This window comes from Salvelinus fontinalis, chromosome 8, assembly GCF_029448725.1.
Source record: "Salvelinus fontinalis isolate EN_2023a chromosome 8, ASM2944872v1, whole genome shotgun sequence".
NCBI lineage: Eukaryota > Metazoa > Chordata > Actinopteri > Salmoniformes > Salmonidae > Salvelinus > Salvelinus fontinalis.
This window is the reverse complement of record NC_074672.1, coordinates 23,268,288-23,286,875: the sequence shown is the minus strand read 5'-3', so window position 1 is coordinate 23,286,875 and position 18,588 is coordinate 23,268,288. Positions and strand designations below refer to the sequence as shown.

Below are 18,588 nucleotides of genomic sequence, written 5' to 3'. Positions count from 1 at the left end.
AAAAAGTAGATTGCCAAAACTATAGTTTGTTAACAAGAAATTTGTGGAGTGGTTGAAAAACGAGTTTTAATGACTCCAACCTAAGTGTATGTAAACTTCAGACTTCAACTGTATAAATGTACATCCGTATGCTCACAGGACCATTTGGCACAGAAAGCTTAATAAGGGCCATATGTTATCTCCGTGGTGACGCAGATGTATTTTTGTAACACGCACTCTCTTAGCTGTGCTGTCTGACATTGTGCTTCCTGATTGCGCTGCTGTCTAGGGATTAGTCCTCAAATCTCTGATTTTAGGCACATGCCACCTCACCTCCCCATTGTCCGTGGCCACACAGCCCACACCAGGATTTACTGTCAGTCTACAGTAAGCCTCCAAGAAGCAAAGGTGCCACCGGCTTCTTCTTCTAAGGCCAACGTGCCTCACAATCTGACCTGATTAGTTTGGAAGATAACCAGGGCTAGCTTCGTTTTTTCCCCCACGTTTGCGTTGATGGACACCACTCGAGGCCGAAGGGAGAGTGACGCGTTGGTGTAGCAAAGCCTCTCTTCATCCCAGAGGAAGACCACCCACGGGAGGATTGTTTTATTTTGATTATAGTGGATTGAGAGAAATTCAAGTCAAGTTTCCAGTCTTTCCCCAAGCTTCATGGCAGAATGAAACCTCAATGCTGACCTCGCAGAGAAAGTATGGCAAATGGGAATAGGCAGTTAATTTGCCCCTTTGAGATCTGACCAAATCTTTACCATAAGGTACGGCTCCTCCTAGACCCCTCCCCCCTTCTGATTTCTGAGGAATTTAGTATAACTGCCTGCTTGAACCTGTCAAACAGGTCTGGGTTTTTGGCAGCCATATTCTGCTTAGTCTTGTGGTTGTGATGACGTTGATGTCCCCTGTTGAGTAATTTAAGGGTTTTGCAGCATGTTTTTTCAGTTTAGGACGCCTCTCAGCCCTCAGCGAAGCTGAACGACCCATCAAAAATAAAGACCTCTCCTTAATTTGGATGAGCAATCGAGCGCATGTATGCCATCTCCCCTTGGCAAGCATCCACCACAGAATAGACTCCCCTTTGTCTCCCCACCTCCCTTACACTCAGAAGACACTTGAATCAGTGTCTCAGTAACATTGTTTCCCCAACATTGTTGTATCTTATAACCCTCTCTGACTTTTAGGCTTGTGTCTGTGACATAGCGTGTCTCTAAGCCAGAGAGCTGTTACATCTGGGCTGTTTGCCTGTGCCACTTAGTTGGACTATAATGTAGGCCAGACGGTTGGCTTACTTATTCGAGATAGCTGTACGTTTTAAAGGGTTTTAGCTTGGGTTTTTCTGGTGGCCGATAAGAGAAGCATTTCGAACAAGCTTCTGTCAGTCAGTGGTTATGTTTCTGAAACTGCACAATGTCATTTGGACAGAACATTCTGGATACACTCCATGATGTTGTATCACAAGTCATAATGCTATCTTCTTGCCATAGTGTTTCATTGAGAATGTGGTTTGTACTTTTTGCCTTTCACAGAGTGTGCTTGGCCCCGAGGCAGAATCTCCCACGGATCATCCTCAAAGGAATCTTTCAAGGGGTGAAAGTGGTACGCGGACCTGACTGGGACTGGGGAAACCAAGACGGTGAGGGAGTGAGCGGAGCAATCCATCCATACCGACCAGGGCCTCTTGTTTACCAGTGTGGCAATGTTGTTGTTTCAACTGTTTCACCATGACCCCTTAACCTCATTCCATTATACTCTAATGTTCTCTAATTACCCTGCAAAGTGACAGTGTGAACTGATGTGTTTGTGCTTCAAGATTCTTTCCCAACCCAAAAGTGTCTCATTGAGTCTGTTTAACAAATGTTTCTTAACGATCAGGTTTATTTTTCCTTTCGTACCGTTTCCCCTCTAGTGTAGTGGAATATACCAAGAAGTCACATGAGTTCTAATTATAGAATGTGCTGCAACTCCGGGGAGGAAAAAAATGTCTTTAGGGTTATTAAGTTCATTTTGGGACATGGGTTTTGTGGCTACTGTGCTGTTGGGTTTCTGTGGGTTCGCATAACATTTCGAATCAAGAGTCAAGAGAATTTGTCTCTCAATTGCAAATTATTAGGAAAGAAACAGATTTTCCATACAAGTACTAAATTAACTCTTTGCAGGATCTCTGAAAGTTTGATAATTGTTCCTTTCAATTTCAAAACCCTTGAATATCATTGCCTCTAGGGCTGGAGAAAGCTGTCATTAGCTCTTTGTATTACCTCATGTGGGGTCAGCACCCGGAATGGCATTGGGTCCTCTCTGTGCTAAAGCACTGGCGAATGAGTCAATGTCCTATGGTGTCTTCGAAGGTGAACTGGGGTCTAAGTCATTATCAGTCTTTAAGCAGCATGCGGTAAGTGCATAGGGACATTCTGGTTATGCTTAGAAGAGAGGCTGTCCCTTACCCGAGTCCTGTCCTGTACTGAGAGTCTGTGTAATCCTTGATATAACTGTTAACCTGCATAAACTAGGCTATACAATGTCAGGTTCTCTAAGTTTGTGGTGGAAACTGAATGTAGTATTTGATATCATTTGACCTTGATGCAAGTCAGTATGTAATAAAGTAGATGCGTAACGCCATGGTAGTAAATCAATGTATTTTATTGTATTGTATCTTGTGTCCGGTACAGTAGTTGAGAATGTGAGGGGTGCTAGCCCCAGCCTCTAAGTGTGCTTTGTTTTGTGTTCTTCTTTGTTTGATCTCTCACTTCTAACCAGAGTCAAAGGGATGATTGGAGAAACCTTGTTTAGATTATCCATTTCGATTGGTCTTTGAAAACCTTTTTTAGCATCCAGAGCACAGATTGGAGTCATGATCCTACTTGTTGTTTCTTACTTTCAGTATATGATGTTGAATTAGCCAAGTTTATAATTGACAAGATTCCTGTACCAGAGTATGGTCTTTGTGCTGTGCGTTCCCACAATAAGGTTGAACATGTGGATGTGAAACACTGATGGGTACCATCTCCTGTTTTAACATTGGGTGTGTTTGTAAGTTCACCCTGGCTATCTACTCCGATTTCAGAGCACTCTCGTCAGTGAGCACAGAATAACTGATTAATTTATTAACTCGCAACACCCATTGAATATGACCGGTGTCAGTAAATGTCAGCAAAAAATATAACTAAATTGTTGCCTTCAGCACAGTTACATTTACCAACGCTCTAACATAAAAACAGCCTAACCAGCTCTGCTAGGACCAGTAAAATGGTCAGAGTGAGCTGTTCTCTCATTTGTGTCGGGAAATAGTTAGCAAGCTAGCCAACTTTAACCAGTTAGCTTGAGTGCTTTACTGCCGTTGAGGTCAAAATGCTCGGATCAACCCTACTCCTCTGCCAGAGTGTCCAGTGTGTGCTCTGAATGCTCAGAGAGCGAAACACTCTGAATTTACTAACGGGCTGCAACCCTCTGAATTTACAAACACCCAAAGTGCACTCTGATCGCAGTCTGGCAATCCAAAATGCATTTACGAACATACCTATTGTGTCTTTGAAGGGGTAATGTCCTGCCTGTGCACAGAATCAAACTACATAAAACATAATTGTTTCCATTATGCTTGATATATTCACCCTAACTATCTTCTCATTATTCCTAATTTTTCCCCAATAAGCCTATTTTACTTGCTCTCTTCGGTTTTTCTCTTCTCTCATACTCCTACACCGTGCGTGTGCAGGAGGAGAGGGTAAGGTTGGAAAGGTGGTGGACATCCGTGGCTGGGACACAGAGTCTGGTCGCAGTGTGGCCAGTGTCACCTGGTCCAATGGCACCACCAACGTCTACCGATTGGGTCACAAGGGCAAGGTAGACCTCAAATACGTGTCGGAAGTCCAGGGAGGCTTCTACTACAAAGACCACCTTCCAAAGCTTGGTATGAACCAAGGGGGATAGATTTTAAGTTTCTACCAGTTGTTAAGGAAACATGCTTGTTTTCGTAATTCATCAAATTGTATACACTACCGATCAAAAGTTAGAACACCTACTCATTCAAGGGTTTTTCTTTATTTAATTTTTTTTTCTACATTGTTGAACAGGTGTGCCTTCTTAAAAGTACATTTTTTTTTACATTTCTTTCCTTCTTAATGTGTTTGAGACAATCTGTTGTGACAAGGTAGGGGGGTTATACAGAAGACTACAGTTATACTATCTGGTAAAATACCAAGTCCATATTATGGCAAGAACAGCTCAAATAAGCAAAGAGAAATGACAGTCCATCATTACTTTAAGACATGAAGGTCAGTCAATACGGAAAATTTCTAGAACTTTGAACATTTTCAAGTGCAGTTGCAAAAATCATCAAGCTCTATGATGAAACTGGCTCTCATGAGGACTGCCACAGGGATGGAAGACCCAGAGTTACCTCTGCTGCAGAGGATACGTTCATTAGAGTTACCAGCCTAAGAAATTGGAGCCCAAATAAATGCTCCACAGAGTTCAAGTAACAGACACATCTCAACATCAACTGTTCAGAGGAGACTGGGTGAATCAGGCCTTCATGGTCAAATTGCTGTAAAGAAACTACTACTAAATGACACCAATAAGAAGAAGAGACTTGCTTGGGCCAAGAAACACAAGATTTTTGATTCCAACCGCCATGTCTTTGTGAGATGCGGTGTGGGTGAACGGATGATCTCCGCATGTGTATTTCCCACCGTAAAGCATGGAGGAGGAGGTGTTATGGTGTGGGGGTGCTTTGCTGGTGACACTGTCTGTGATTTATTTAGAATTCAAGGCACACTTAACCAGCATGGCTACCACAGCATTCTGCAGCGATACGCCATCCCATCTGGTTTGGGCTTAGTGGGATTATCATATGTTTTTCAACACGACAATGACCCAACACACCCCCAGGCTGTGTAAGGGCTATTTTACCAAGAAGGAGAGTGATGGAGTGCTGCATTAGATGACCTGGCCTTCAGGAAAAGCAGCCAACAAGTGCTCAGCATGTGGGAACTCCTTCAAGACTGTTGGAAAAGCATTCCAGGTGAAGCTGATTGAGAGAATGCCAAGAGTGTGCAAAGTTGTCATCAAGGAAAAGAGTAGCAATTTGAAGAATCTAAAATACATTTAGATTTGTTTTACACTTGTTTTGGTTACTACATGATTCCATGTGTGTTATTTCATAGTTTTGATGTCTTCACTATTATTCTACAATGTAGAAAATAGTAAAAATAAAGAAAAACACTTGAATGAGTACGTGTTCTAAAACTTTTGACCGGTAGTGTATGTATCCTACAGATCAATATGAAAGCACTGCAGTAGAGTATGTTGTCACGTGTGTGTTTTTATCTATGGTTTGTGTGTACACAGGTGAGCACGCAGAACTGCAGAGGCAGGAGAGTGCAGAAGGCCACACCTTCAACCAGGGGGACAAGGTGAAGTGTCTCCTGGAAGTAGACATCCTCAGACAGATGCAAGAGGGCCACGGAGGGTGGAACCCCAAAATGGCAGAGGTACTAAACTAAACTCCCTCCAAGTCAATTGGTGGAATTTCTCTGACATAATCTTATCAAAAGAGTCTTACCTCATTCCAAGCTTTCTCCAGTCGTAGAACTACTTTGAAGTGTATGCCACGTTGTCACTGCATGTGCTATGTTAGGCAAGTACTGGTTCAAATTCTGAGTACCGTATCCCCCATTTTGAACCTTTGAACCCAGGTTTATGTAACGTTGCCGGCGTGAATGGTCTCTGGTGTGCAATAGAACAAAATCAACAAGCACGTATTACTTTCAAATCAATGGAGCCAGCGAAATGACAATGCCAAGGCCGGCCACAATCGGCAACTGCAAATCAAATCTGATTTGTGTGTTTACAGTACATCTGCAAAATCGGGACGGTACACAGAATCACTGACCGGGGAGATGTCAGAGTCCAGTACAGCAACAACATCCGCTGGACTTTCCACCCAGGTGCCCTGACCAAGGTACTTTAGCTCTACCAGTGAGAAATGAATACAGGCTCACAGCATGGTCTTATACTGTAGGTTAGCATTAGCTAGCGATGTGATGCTAATCAAATCAAATTGTATTGGTCACACACACATATTTAGCAGATGTTATAGTGGGTGTAGCAAAATGCTTGTGTTTCTAGCTCCAACAGTGCAGTAGTATCTAACAATTTACAACAATACACACATCTAAAAGTAAAAGTATGAATTAAGAAATATATAAATATTAGGACGAGCTATGTCGGAGTGGCATTGACTAAAATACAATCATAGAATACATTATGTACATATGAAATTAGTAAATCAGTATGTAAACATTATTAAAGTGACTAGTGTTCCATTATTAAAGTGGCCAGTGATTCCATGTCTAAGGTGCAGGGTTGAGTAACCGGGTGTTAGCCGGCTAGTGATGGCTATTTAACAGTCTGATGGCCTTGAGATAGAAGCTGTTTTTTAGTCTGTCGGCCCCAGCTTTGATGCACCTGTACTGACCTCACCTTCTGGATGGCAGCGGGGTGAACAGGCCGTGGCTCGGGTGGTTGATGTCCTTGATGATCTTTTTGGCCTTCCTCTGACATCAGGTGCTGTAGGTGTCCTGGATGCTGACAGATTAGCATTAGCATCACATCGCTAACAATTTGGTGTCTTCTTCCCCTTTCTTGTCGTAGGTCAACACGTTTGGTGTGGGCGAGCTGGTGCGAGTACTGGAAGACATAGACAGTGTAAAGAGGCTTCAGGCTGGCCACGGAGAATGGACAGACAGCATGACACCAGTACGTTGACATAAGCTGAGGCTAACTATCTGTAGCCTGACGCTAACTTCCTGTAGCCTAACTGAGTGGGGAGAGGGAAACTGAAAACTAGCTGTTATTGGCAGAGAAGTTTCGAACTCCCTTTCTTATTAAGGCATCAGCATGCTTCAGTTAAGCAGGTACCTAGCCGAACTCGGCTAGCCGAACCGAACGAGTGTGCTCGCATACTCCCTTAAAAGACCTCTTCACTTGAAAAAAGCGGCAATAGTTACTGTTTGTCCATTTTGAGATGCCATAGCCAGAATACACTTCCTCAAAATAGTCAGAATTAATCTAAGATAACTCAAGAAATCTCATAAATGTTGACGTTTTTGCCGAAGAGATCTTAGTCAATCTTAGCAATTTTACATCTAAGATGTTTGGGGCAGTATTTCTTTAGGAAGAAATGTGCATGAAAATGAATTATCTCTTGTTGAATGACGACAAAGACTTTATTGAAGAATCTTTACTGTTGACTTGGGGCATAGGCTTCGAACTTAGGCTTGCCTCCAGAAAAAATTGTAATAACCCTCACCGAAGTCCAGAACGAACAAAAACGTCACAAAATGTCGTCATAATATATGCACAAACTCTACCGAACTGTTTCGGCTGGGAAGCATGCAGATGCCTTTAGTCTAACTAATTTACCGCCTGGTGTATCTTATCATCCCAACAAAACAGGCTAACATTTCAGCCGGTCTTTTCAAACAGCTCTTACACTAAAAGGGCATTATCATTTTCACAATTTCACAGTATTTTTCCAACCTCATAGTGTGGAGATATATAGTATAAAACACAGGAAAAGCTAATTTTTCACTTCACTGGGCCTTTAAGGCTTCTGCGAAAACAAAGCATCTTATTTACCCTATAAATAAAAGCCCTGAGAACTTCCCTGAGTGGCATGGGTAACTGAAAAGAGTGCATTTGAGATGGCAAGATGAATCATGGTTTGATGGAGGTTCTTTGAAACGCTCCTTCTCTCATTCATGGCCAGTGATAAGTGTTTATACCTAAAATCTTGTCATATCAATGGTCGTGATGGAAAGGAGACAAAGTGAGGAAAGTGTAAAGGGAAAGAATCCATAGGCCTGCTTACCTATCTGGTGTCCTAACACTGTCAATACCACTGTCCTCTACCACTGTCCTCTTTCACTCTCCTCCTTCTCTCCTCTGCCCTCCCACCCTTCTTCCTCCTCCTGTTTTTTTACACCCCCTCCTTTCTCCTCCGATCAGGCCCTGGGGCAGATGGGCAAGGTGCTGAAGGTGTACGCAGACGGGGACCTGCGCGTGGCCTTCGGCGGCCAGACGTGGACCTTTAACCCGGCGTGCCTCTCAGCCCAAACCACGGAGGTGGATGCCAACCTCATGACTGCTGAAAACCCCAATGAATCCGGAAGTAAGGACTACTTAGACCTCGCAAAAAGGAGGAAGTGGGCCTCTTATCCAACAGTCTTCCAGCGACCTCTGCTTTTTGTCCTTCCTTCGCCTTATTCCCGACCTCTCCACCCCTCCCTCTTCTTCCAGCACTCTTGCTGCAAGCCATGCATGCACTACTGGCCAAGGACTGTGACAGTGGCTGTCTGTTGCATAGACAGCCAATCATAACTCTGTTTCTCCTGGTCACTGTCTCCGCATGCATGGCCAACGGGTTTCATTTGCATGTCTCTGAAATGTCTGGTTTCTCTCTCCGTATCATGTCCATGCATGTAGTAAATAAGAATTTGTTCTTAACTGACTTTCCTAGTTAAATAAAGGTCAAATAAAAATAAAACAAATGTTGGAGGGAAGCTCCACAGGCCTCATCAGCATATGTGCCTCTACTGCTCCTCATGTGTGTATATGAATGTGTGCTTCTCCTACCAGTCTTGAGTGCATTGACTCAATCCCCCCTCTTTCTATGTCTGTCATATTCATAATGATGGGACGAGAGGCTCATAATGCTGGGTTAGGGTGCACGAGGACATTTTGACCCATTCCAATGATTGTACTTTGACTTGACTTTACAAACCGTCTTGGTAACTCTGTGTGTATGTATGTGCTCTCTGGGTTTAGAGGGGCCTGGAGGGCAACGCAGCACAAACTGTTTCCCACGCTCTCGAATCCATCACTAACATGTCACACACACTCTCTTCTTTCTCCTTCCTTTGCTCCTCTACATTGTCTTCTTTCACTGTCCCTCTCCCCTTTTTTTCTTTGGCCTCTATTCCCGATCTTCTCTCCATCTCTCTCTCCTTTCTTTATTTCTTTCTTTCTTTCTTTCTCCCTCTCTCTCATCTCCAGACACAGTCATTTCAGTCCTGGAAAAGCTGCTGTCTCAGTCTACAGAGCAGGACAACCCCAGCCGGCTGGTCATCGAGGCAGCGCATGGCAGTGCCAGCAAAGTCAGAGAGCTAGTGCAGAAATACCCTGACAAGGTGCGCTCACTCCCCACCGCAGACTGTGTGTGTGTGTGTGTTACATCTCTTAATGTGATTGTGTGTGTTACATCTCTCCAGGTGGATATAAAGAACCAGGGCAAGACGGCGCTGCAGGTGGCAGCCCACCAGGGCCACATGGAGGTGGTCCTGGCTCTGCTGCAGGCCAACAGCTCCATCAAGGTGAAGGATGAGGACGGAGACACCGCCCTGCACTACACAGCCTTTGGGTGAGAGGAGCACACACAGACACACGGGCCATCTGAAGGTGGCCGTCTTAACCCTGTATTCACATTGTAAGCAAACAAGTTATGGGGAGGGGTTATCTGGATTTAATTGGATTTGGACTTGTCCATTTCTCCAGCTGGGGTGCATTGGGTTCAGTAAAAGCACTCCACACACACACAGACAGGCATTACTTTTGTGCCTAATCCTCCACACGACAGAGAACAGGGATTAGATAGACAGCTTTAGATTCCATCTATGAGAAGATGAGCCATCGATGGGATTTACAAGTATCCCTTGGGTTGCTCAGTGGTTACATGGCATGTAAACAAGCATCAGCTTTGGGATGGATCTGTTATGAGCCTCGTGCTGTGGGTTTGTTATTCAGGCCTGCGTGTTTTAGTGGTTCACTCTCCATTTTCAATTCAGTCCAATCCAGTGAGGCTTTATTGTTGTGGAACTCATTGGTAAATATTGCCAAAGCTGAAATTTGTTATCAGAATGAGTAAATAAAAAATAAAAACACAACAATTATATGAAAATGCATCGAGTAATGCATATTGAAATTAATATGCTAACTAGATATGAAAAATGATTATGCTTAGGCCTAAGTGTTTGTGTGTGTGTGCAGGAATCAGGCGGAGATTGCGCGGCTGCTGCTGAGCAAAGGGGCCAATGTGAACCTCCTGAACAACTCCATGTGCACGGCGCTGCACATAGCCGTCAACAAGGGCTTCACCGACGTGGTGCGCGTGCTGTCAGAACACTCAGCCGACATCAACCTGCAGGTCAGTACCGACTAATAAGATTTACATTACCTGTGCCTGAAATGGCATCCTTTTCCCGATATAATTCACTACTTTTGTTCGTGCTTTCACCTGTCATGCTCACTGCCCATACATACACACACACACATTCACGCACAAACACACTCTCACAAGTCTCTTGAGATAAACAGCATCGAGAGTGCAATGGCAGACAGATTTATTTTACCTAGGCAAAAACAGAATTTTACCGCAGATCCTTTTTACCTTCTGCTATGGAGCTTTTTAACAAACACTTTACACTACTGTTCAATAGTTTTGGGTCACTTAGAAATGTCCTTGTTTTTTAAAGAAAGGCAAAAAAAATTGTCCATTAAAATAACATCAAATTGATCAGAAATACAGTGTAGACATTGTTAATGTTGTTAATGACTATTGTAGCTGGAAACGGCGGATTTTTAATGGAATATCTACATAGGCGTACAGAGGCCCATTATCAGCAACCATCACTCCTCTATTCCAGTGGCACGTTGTGTTAGCTAATCCAAGTTGATCACTTTAAAAGGCGAATTGATCATTAGAAAACCCTTTTGCAATTATGTTAGCACAGCTGAAAACTGTTGTTAGTGATGGTAGTGATGGTTGCTGATAATGGGCCTCTGTACGCTGTTGGATTCTGGGTAAACTTTGAACATTACTACACTAGAGACATGATAGATCAGAAGTAATACTATAGTATCTGCGGGGTGATAGAACATGGTTGTTACATCAGAAGTTAATGGTTATCTGTAGGAGACAGATGGCTTTGGAATGTGCTGGGTGGACGGGAAGAAGGAGTGCTATAGGTGTGCTCACGGGAGTGCTATAGGTGATACGGGTGGAGAGTTTTGGATTAGACATCAATGGGGTTGAGGTCAGGTCACCATAAGGGAGACAGAACGGTTTATTACTCTATTACTTCGTCTTCCTGTCAGACCATAAAACATAAGGATTGGAGAGGAGGAGTGTCTAAATTGGAGTGGTGGAAACGTGATGTCTGAATGCAGCTGTATCGACCCTTTGGGAAGAATTAAACTTGGTTAAGCTTTTCTAGTGTCCGTCGAGTTATTTACACTAAAAATAAGAACCTGATAACGCCTATGTAGATATTCCATAAAAAATCTGCAGTTTCCAGCTACAATAGTCATTTACAACATTAACAATATCTACACTGTATTTCAGATCAATTTGATGTTATTTTAATGGATAAAAAATGTGCTATATATATATAAATAAACACACACACACACACAACCGTATATACATATATACACATATGTATGTATGTATGTATGTATGTATGTATAAATATGTATAAGCTTGACACTAGAGGTCGACTGATTATGATTTTTCAACGCCGATACTGATTATTGGAGGACAAAAAAAAGCCGAAACCGATTAATCTGCCGTTTTTATTTTTTATTTAATTTAATTTTTCTATTTGTAATAATGACAATTACAACAATACTGAATGAACACTTATTTTAACTTAATATAATACATCAATAAAATCAATTTAGCCTCAAATAAATAATGAAACATGTTCAATTTGGTTTAAATAATGCAAAAACAAAGTGTTGGAGAAGAAAGTAAAAGTGCAATATGTGCCATGTAAGAAAGCTAACGTTTAAGTTCCTTGCTCAGAACATGAGAACATATGAAAGCTGGTGGTTCCTTTTAACATGAGTCTTCAATATTCCCAGGTAGAAGTTTTAGGTTGTAGTTATTATAGGAATTATAGGACTATTTCTTTCTCTGACATTTTTATTTCATTAACCTTTGACTGACTATTGGATGTTCTTATAGGCACTTTAGTATGGCCAGTGTAACAGTATAGCTTCCATCCCTCTCCTCGCTCCTACCTGGGCTCGAACCAGGAACACAACAACAACAGCCACCTTCGAAGCAGCGTTACCCATGCAGAGCAAGGGGAATAACTACTCCAAGTCTCAAAGCGAGTGACGTTTGAAACGCTATTAGAGCGCACCCCGCTAACTAGCTAGCCATTTCACATCGGTTACACCAGCCTAATCTCTGGATTTGATAGGCTTGAAGCACAGCGAAGAGCTTCTGGCAAAACGCAGGAAAGTGCTGTTTGAATGAATGCTTATGAGCCTGCTGCTGTCTACCACCGCTCAGTCAGACTGCTCTATCAAATCATAGACTTAGTTATAACATATTAACACACAGAAATACGAGTATTATGTCATTAATATGGTCAAATCCGGAAACTATAATCTCGAAAACAAGACGTTTATTCTTTCAGTGAAATACGGAACCGTTCCGTATTTTATCTAACGGGTGGCATCCATAAGTCTAAATATTCCTGTTACATTGCACAACCTTCAATGTTATGTCATAATTACGTAAAATTCTGGCAAATTAGGCGGCCCAAACTGTTGCATATACACTGACTCTGCGTGCAATCAACGCAAGAGAAGTGACACATTTTCACCTGGTTAATATTGCCTGCTAACCTGGATTTCTTTTAGCTAAATATGCAGGTTTAAAAATATATACTTCTGTGTATTGATTTTAAGAAAGGCATTGATGTTTATGGTTAGGTACACATTGGAGCAACGATACGCACCGCATCAATTATATTCAATGCAGGACACGCTAGATAAACTAGTAATATCATCAACCATGTGTAGTTATCTAGTGATTATGATTGATTGATTGATTTTGTTTTTTATACGATAAGTTTAATGCTAGCTAGCAACTTACCTTGGCTTCTACTGCATTCGCGTAACAGGCAGGCTCCTCGTGGAGTGCAATGTAATCAGGTGGTTAGAGCGTTGGACTAGGTAGCTGTAAGGTTGCAAGATTGAATCCCCCGAGCTGACAAGGTAAAAATCTGTCATTCTGCCCCTGAACGAGGCAGTTAACCCACCGTTCCACCATCATTGAAAATAAGAATGTGTTCTTAACCAACTTGCCTAGTTAAATAAAGATGAAATAAAGGTGTTTAAAAAAAAGTATATATATTTTTTTTAATCGGCCAAATCGGTGTCCAAAATTACAGATTTCCGATTGTTATGAAAACTTGAAATCGGCCCTAATTAATTGGCCATTCCGAATAATCGGTCGACCTCTACTTGACACACCTGTATTTGGGGAGTTTCTCCCATTCTTCTCTGCAGATCTTCTCAAGCGCTGTCAGGTTGGATGGGAAGCATTGCTTCACATCTATTTTCAGGTTTATCCAGAGTTGTTAGATCGGGTTCAAGTCAAGGCTCTAGCTGGGCCACTCAAGGACATTCAGAGACTTGTCCCAAAGCCACTCCTGCGTTGTCTTGGCTGTGTTCTTAGGGTCATTGTCCTGTTAGAAGGTGAACCTTTGCCCCAGTCTGAGGTCCTGAGCGCTCTGGAACAGGTTTTCATCAAGGATCTCTCTGTACTTTGCTCCGTTCATCTTTCCCTCGATCCTGACTAGTCTCCCAGTCCCTGCCGCTGAAAAACATCCCCACAGCATGACACTGCCAACACCATGCGGGACGGCATGTAGTCTGGCGGGTAGGAGCGTTGGGCCAGTAACCGAAAAGTTGCTGGATCGAATCCTCGTGCTGACAAGGTAAAAATCTGTCGTTCTGGCCCTGAGCAAGGCAGTTAACCCACTGTTCCCCGGGCGCCGATGACATAGATGTCAATTAAGGCATCCCCCGCACCTCTCTGATTCAGAGTGGTTGGATTAAATGCCGAAGACACATTTCAGTTGAATGCATTCAGTTGTGCAACCCTTTCCCTTTCTCCCATGCTTCACCATAGGGATGGTGCCAGGTTTCCTCCAGACGTGACGCTTGGCATTCAGGCCGAAGAGTTCAATCTTGGTTTTGTCAGACCAGAGAATCTTGTTTCTCATGGTCAGAGCCCTTTAGGTGCCTTTTTGTTTTTGGCAACTCCAAGCGGGCTGTCGTGTGCCTTTTACTGAGCAGTGGCTTCCGTCTGGCCACTCTACCATAAAGGCCTGATTGGTGGAGTGCTGCAGAGGTTCTCCCATCTCTGCAGAGGAACTCTGGAGCTCTGTCAGAGTGACCATTGTGTTCTTGGTCACCTCCATTACCAAGGACTTTCTCCCCCAGTTGCTCAGTTTGGCCGGGCAGCCATCTCTAGGAAGAGTCTTGGTGATTCCAAACTTTTTCCATTTAAGAAGGATGGAGACCACTGTGTTCTTGGGGAACTTCAATGCTGCAGAAATGTTTGTACCCTTCCCCAGATCTGTGCCTCGACACAAACCTGTCTCGGAGCTCTATGGACAATTCCTTCGACCTCATGGCTTGGTTTTTGCTCTGACATGCACTGTCAACTGTGGGACCTTCTATAGACAGGTGTGTGCCTTTCCAAATCATGTCCAATCAATTGAATTTACCACAGGTGGACTCCAATCAAGTTGTAGAAACGCCAAGGATGATCAATTGAAACAGGATGCACCAGAGCTCAATTTCGAGTCTCATAGCAAAGGGTCTGAATACTTATGTAAATAAGGTGTTTCTGTTTTTATTTTTAATACATTTGCAAAAAATTCTAAAAACCTGTTGTTGCTTTGTCATTATGGGGTATTTTGTGTAGATTGATGAGAATTTTTATTATTTTAATACATTATAGAATAAGGCTGTAATGTAACAAAAAGTGGAAGAAGTCGAGGGTTCTGAACACTTTCCGAATTATGTGCTGCTTTTAGTGTCTTTGTCATTTGTTGTGTTTTTACTGTGTATTTATCGTTGGTATATCTATTGGCCGGTATAATTAAATGTATTCCTTTTTTGTGTGATTAATAAAGTACTATGTTATCTAAAATGGATACATTCACCACCAGCCTGATTCATTTTTCTATAAGGGCTGTGTGATTTTTCTGCTCACTTTGGTCCAGTTGTTGAGCTCATTAAAGCCATTTAGACGTCTCTCCAGCTCTCTGTCTGGGCTTTCCTCAAATGGCCACACCTCAAAACAGCTCCTTACGCCTCACAACAAGTCTCTGGTTTTGTGTACGGCTCGGGATATTTCATTTTTCCGCTTGTGCAGTGTGCGTGCTCAGTTGGAGTGGAATGGCTGCCTGGAGTTGTGTGTGTTATGTCTTGCTCGGGTAGTCGGATACTGGGTTATGTCGGCGTAAATGTGCAACATGTTTGAGGTGTTGGCAGCTGCATTGGCTATTCTCGTGGAGCAGTGGTGACGTACTCTCTCTTTCCATCGCCGTTGTAATCTACTGGGAAGCCAGAATGTTCCCAACTGGAGATTTAAACGATGATGGAGAATCCTCCTGGTTTATCGACCCCACCACTCGCCATTGTACAGAACGAGTTCTGGACTGCGCCTCACAAAAGACAATTTGAAATGCGCCAGTTAAGATTTTAATTTAGATTACAACTTGCGCATAGGCTCTAGTTCTTTTAACCGAATAAGCCAGAAAAAAAAATTCAGCTCAGATTTACTTGAGGCTTACAACGCAGTGTATGCATAGCCTATAAGCCTAGTGTTTTTATTTGTTATATATTTTTTTATTTATGAATTTGGGTTCACAGTGCTGACTGAACTGAGGTCTCTGTACCGAATGGTTTTGTACGAATATGTGTACCATTACGGCCATATCCCATATCTCACTTCCCTCCAGGACTGCTATTAGGACAAGATGCTTTACAGATTTAGGATCAGCTCTCCCTGCCCAAGTTATAACCCTCTCCTTTAGGGGCTACCATCCTCTAAACTGACCCCATATAATTTATTATAGGGCTAACTTCTTTCTCCTCCTACCCCACCAGGACTCGTATGGAGACACGCCACTGCACGACGCCATCGCCAAAGACTTCCGGAACATCATTGAGATCCTGGCGGTGGTGCCCAACATCGACTTCACCCAGCAGAACAACCGCGGCTTCAACCTCTTGCACCATGCAGCCCTCAAAGGCAACAAGCTGTGAGTACCACACTGCTGCTGTACACTACACACTACCTCATACAAACTACACACACCAAGCCACCCTTAAAGGCGACAAGCTGTGAGTACAATCAACACTACTACTACTAGACAATACACACACATACTAGCTACATCTCACTACAACCCTCATACTCTTCGCACACACACAAACTAGGGCTGGGCGATATGGACAAAATATTATATCACAGTATTTTTTTTAAAGTTGGACGGTATGACGGTATTTGACTGTATTTTTAGTTTTTGAATAACACAAGTTCTACATTTGCTTTATGAGTAGTGAGTGATCCGAGGATGGCAACACATACATTCTAAGTGATATCAATGAGTCTTTCTCCATTCTGATGGTTTTATACTGTTCAATTCAACTTCAACCAAAACAAATTTCAGCACTTTTATCATTTATGCATTTCCTGCACTCAATTGCAGTGGTCGAAAAAGTACCCAATTATCATACTTGAGTAAAAGTAAAGATAGTGTTAATAGAAAATGATTAAAGTGAAAGTCACCCAGTAAAATCTAACTTTAGTAAAAGTCTAAAAGTATTTGGTTTAAATATACTTAAGTATCAAAAGTAAATGTAATTAAGTATCAAAAGTAAAAGTATAAATCATTTCAAATTCCTTATATTAATCAAACCATTTTCTTGTTATTTTTTATTTACGTATAGCCAGGGGCACACTCCAACAGTCAGACATAATTTACAAACAAAGCATTTGTGTTTAGTGAGTCCTCCAGATCAGTGGCAGTAGATGACCAGGGATGTTCTCTTGACAAGTGTGTGAATTGGACCATTTTCCTGTCCTGCTAAGCATTCAAAATGTAAACAGTACTTTTAGGTGTCAGGGAAAATGTATGGAGTAAAAAGTGCAGTATTCACTTTAGGAATGTCGTGAAGTAAAAGCTGTCAAAAATAGTAAAGTAAAGATACCAAAAAAATGACTTAAGTAGTACTTGAAAGTATTTTTACTTAAGTACTTTACACCACTGCTCAATTGAGAGAATTTACACACTGCCACGTAGGGCTGCACAATATGGGCAAATAATTTAGGATTTATCTTTAACCAAATGTTGCAATTGCGATTTGACTTGCGAATTAGTGCAAAACTGTTGGAATCATGGAAATAGAATGACTTCTAACGAATTAAAATGCCAGGGAGGAGTTTTTTTGACAGGGTAGGAACTAAATTGCTGATGTGTTTCTTAGGGGACCCTATAAACTTTGACTACATTGCAATTTTCTCCTACGTACTTCATGTAGCTAACATATTATTGCTTTGCATATTCCTCTTTGATTGGGAAGATACTGTTGCACAAACGACATACTGATTGAGGTCTACACCATCAATGGTAATATCACGCTGTATTGCTAGCTACGGTTGCTCTTACTCGGTACATTTATTTGCTAGGTAATTAGCTATTAGCATTAGCGGCATTATTATTAGCATGATCTTTTCGTGAGGTCCCTGGCAATTCCCAACAATTAGCGTCTCACAAGATTTAGGGCAACTTGCTAAGGAAAGAAAAAATAGCTGTTTGCTGATGTAAGAAACACAAACTAATAGTGTCATTATAGAATGCTAGTGGATTTATATTAAGAAGCAAAGTGAAAACAGCATTATTGTCATCAACATTATTGCATGTGCTGCATTGACCATGCAGACTGAACACAAGTGTCTCGTGGTTGAGGAACATCAAATGCGCTCCTTGAGTGACAGGGGGCGTGGCTAGGTCTGTGGAATTTTGGCACGGAGAGAAAGGGCCGAGAGTGAACGAAACATTAAAATACCGGTATAGAAGATAAAGTAAAAACCCAAACCGGTCCCTGCATCAATACCAGTATATTATAAAATACCGTATACCGTCCAGCCCTAACACACACACACACACACCAGGCTGAGATGGGAAGCTCCCACACAGCATCTGTTCCCATGAGCCTCAGCACTGAGAACAGCCAGGCTCTCCTGTCTCTCGCCCTCCCCTTCCCACCAGCACTATTAACACAGAGAGAGAAGACACTCAAGACGTCCCACACACATTCATGGCTAGGCTACATTCTTTGTCCATCCAGTTTGTGATGATGAACTGGTAGTTTGTGCTCAAACAATCAGGGTAGCGGTGTTGCATTGAGTAAGTACATACTAGATACAGACAGAAGGCGCAGCTCTCACTTCAGATACAAAAACCCTAGGCAAAGAGTCCACAATGATTTTGATCTGAAATCAGTTTAGTTACCAAAGCCAGGGTGAAATACATTTGTTTCGGCAATGACTAGAATACCCAGCCCAACAGTATTTAAAGTTGTAACATTGCTTTCAGTTTCGTTCTTCGTCAGGCCTTTAAACCCCAGAGTCTAGTGAAACGCTTGAGCTGGCGCACACCCCAAAAAAGTTAGTAAAGGTGCTGACAAACAGTGAAAACTGTAGGCTATAAAAATAATAAAGAGTTG

The 18,588-nt window shown here is 42.3% G+C and overlaps 1 protein-coding gene across 1 annotated transcript in view; it reads left to right on the top strand.

The window, feature by feature from the left end:
* LOC129860884 (E3 ubiquitin-protein ligase MIB2-like) overlaps positions 1-18,588 on the top strand; it is a 63,760-nt gene that overhangs the window by 30,777 nt on the left and 14,395 nt on the right. Inside the window, 10 exon segments of the mRNA XM_055931766.1 lie at positions 1,518-1,624; positions 3,701-3,895; positions 5,335-5,477; positions 5,840-5,947; positions 6,640-6,744; positions 7,996-8,158; positions 9,043-9,176; positions 9,258-9,406; positions 10,033-10,189; positions 15,964-16,118. Coding sequence (XP_055787741.1) covers positions 1,518-1,624; positions 3,701-3,895; positions 5,335-5,477; positions 5,840-5,947; positions 6,640-6,744; positions 7,996-8,158; positions 9,043-9,176; positions 9,258-9,406; positions 10,033-10,189; positions 15,964-16,118 — 1,416 coding nt within the window.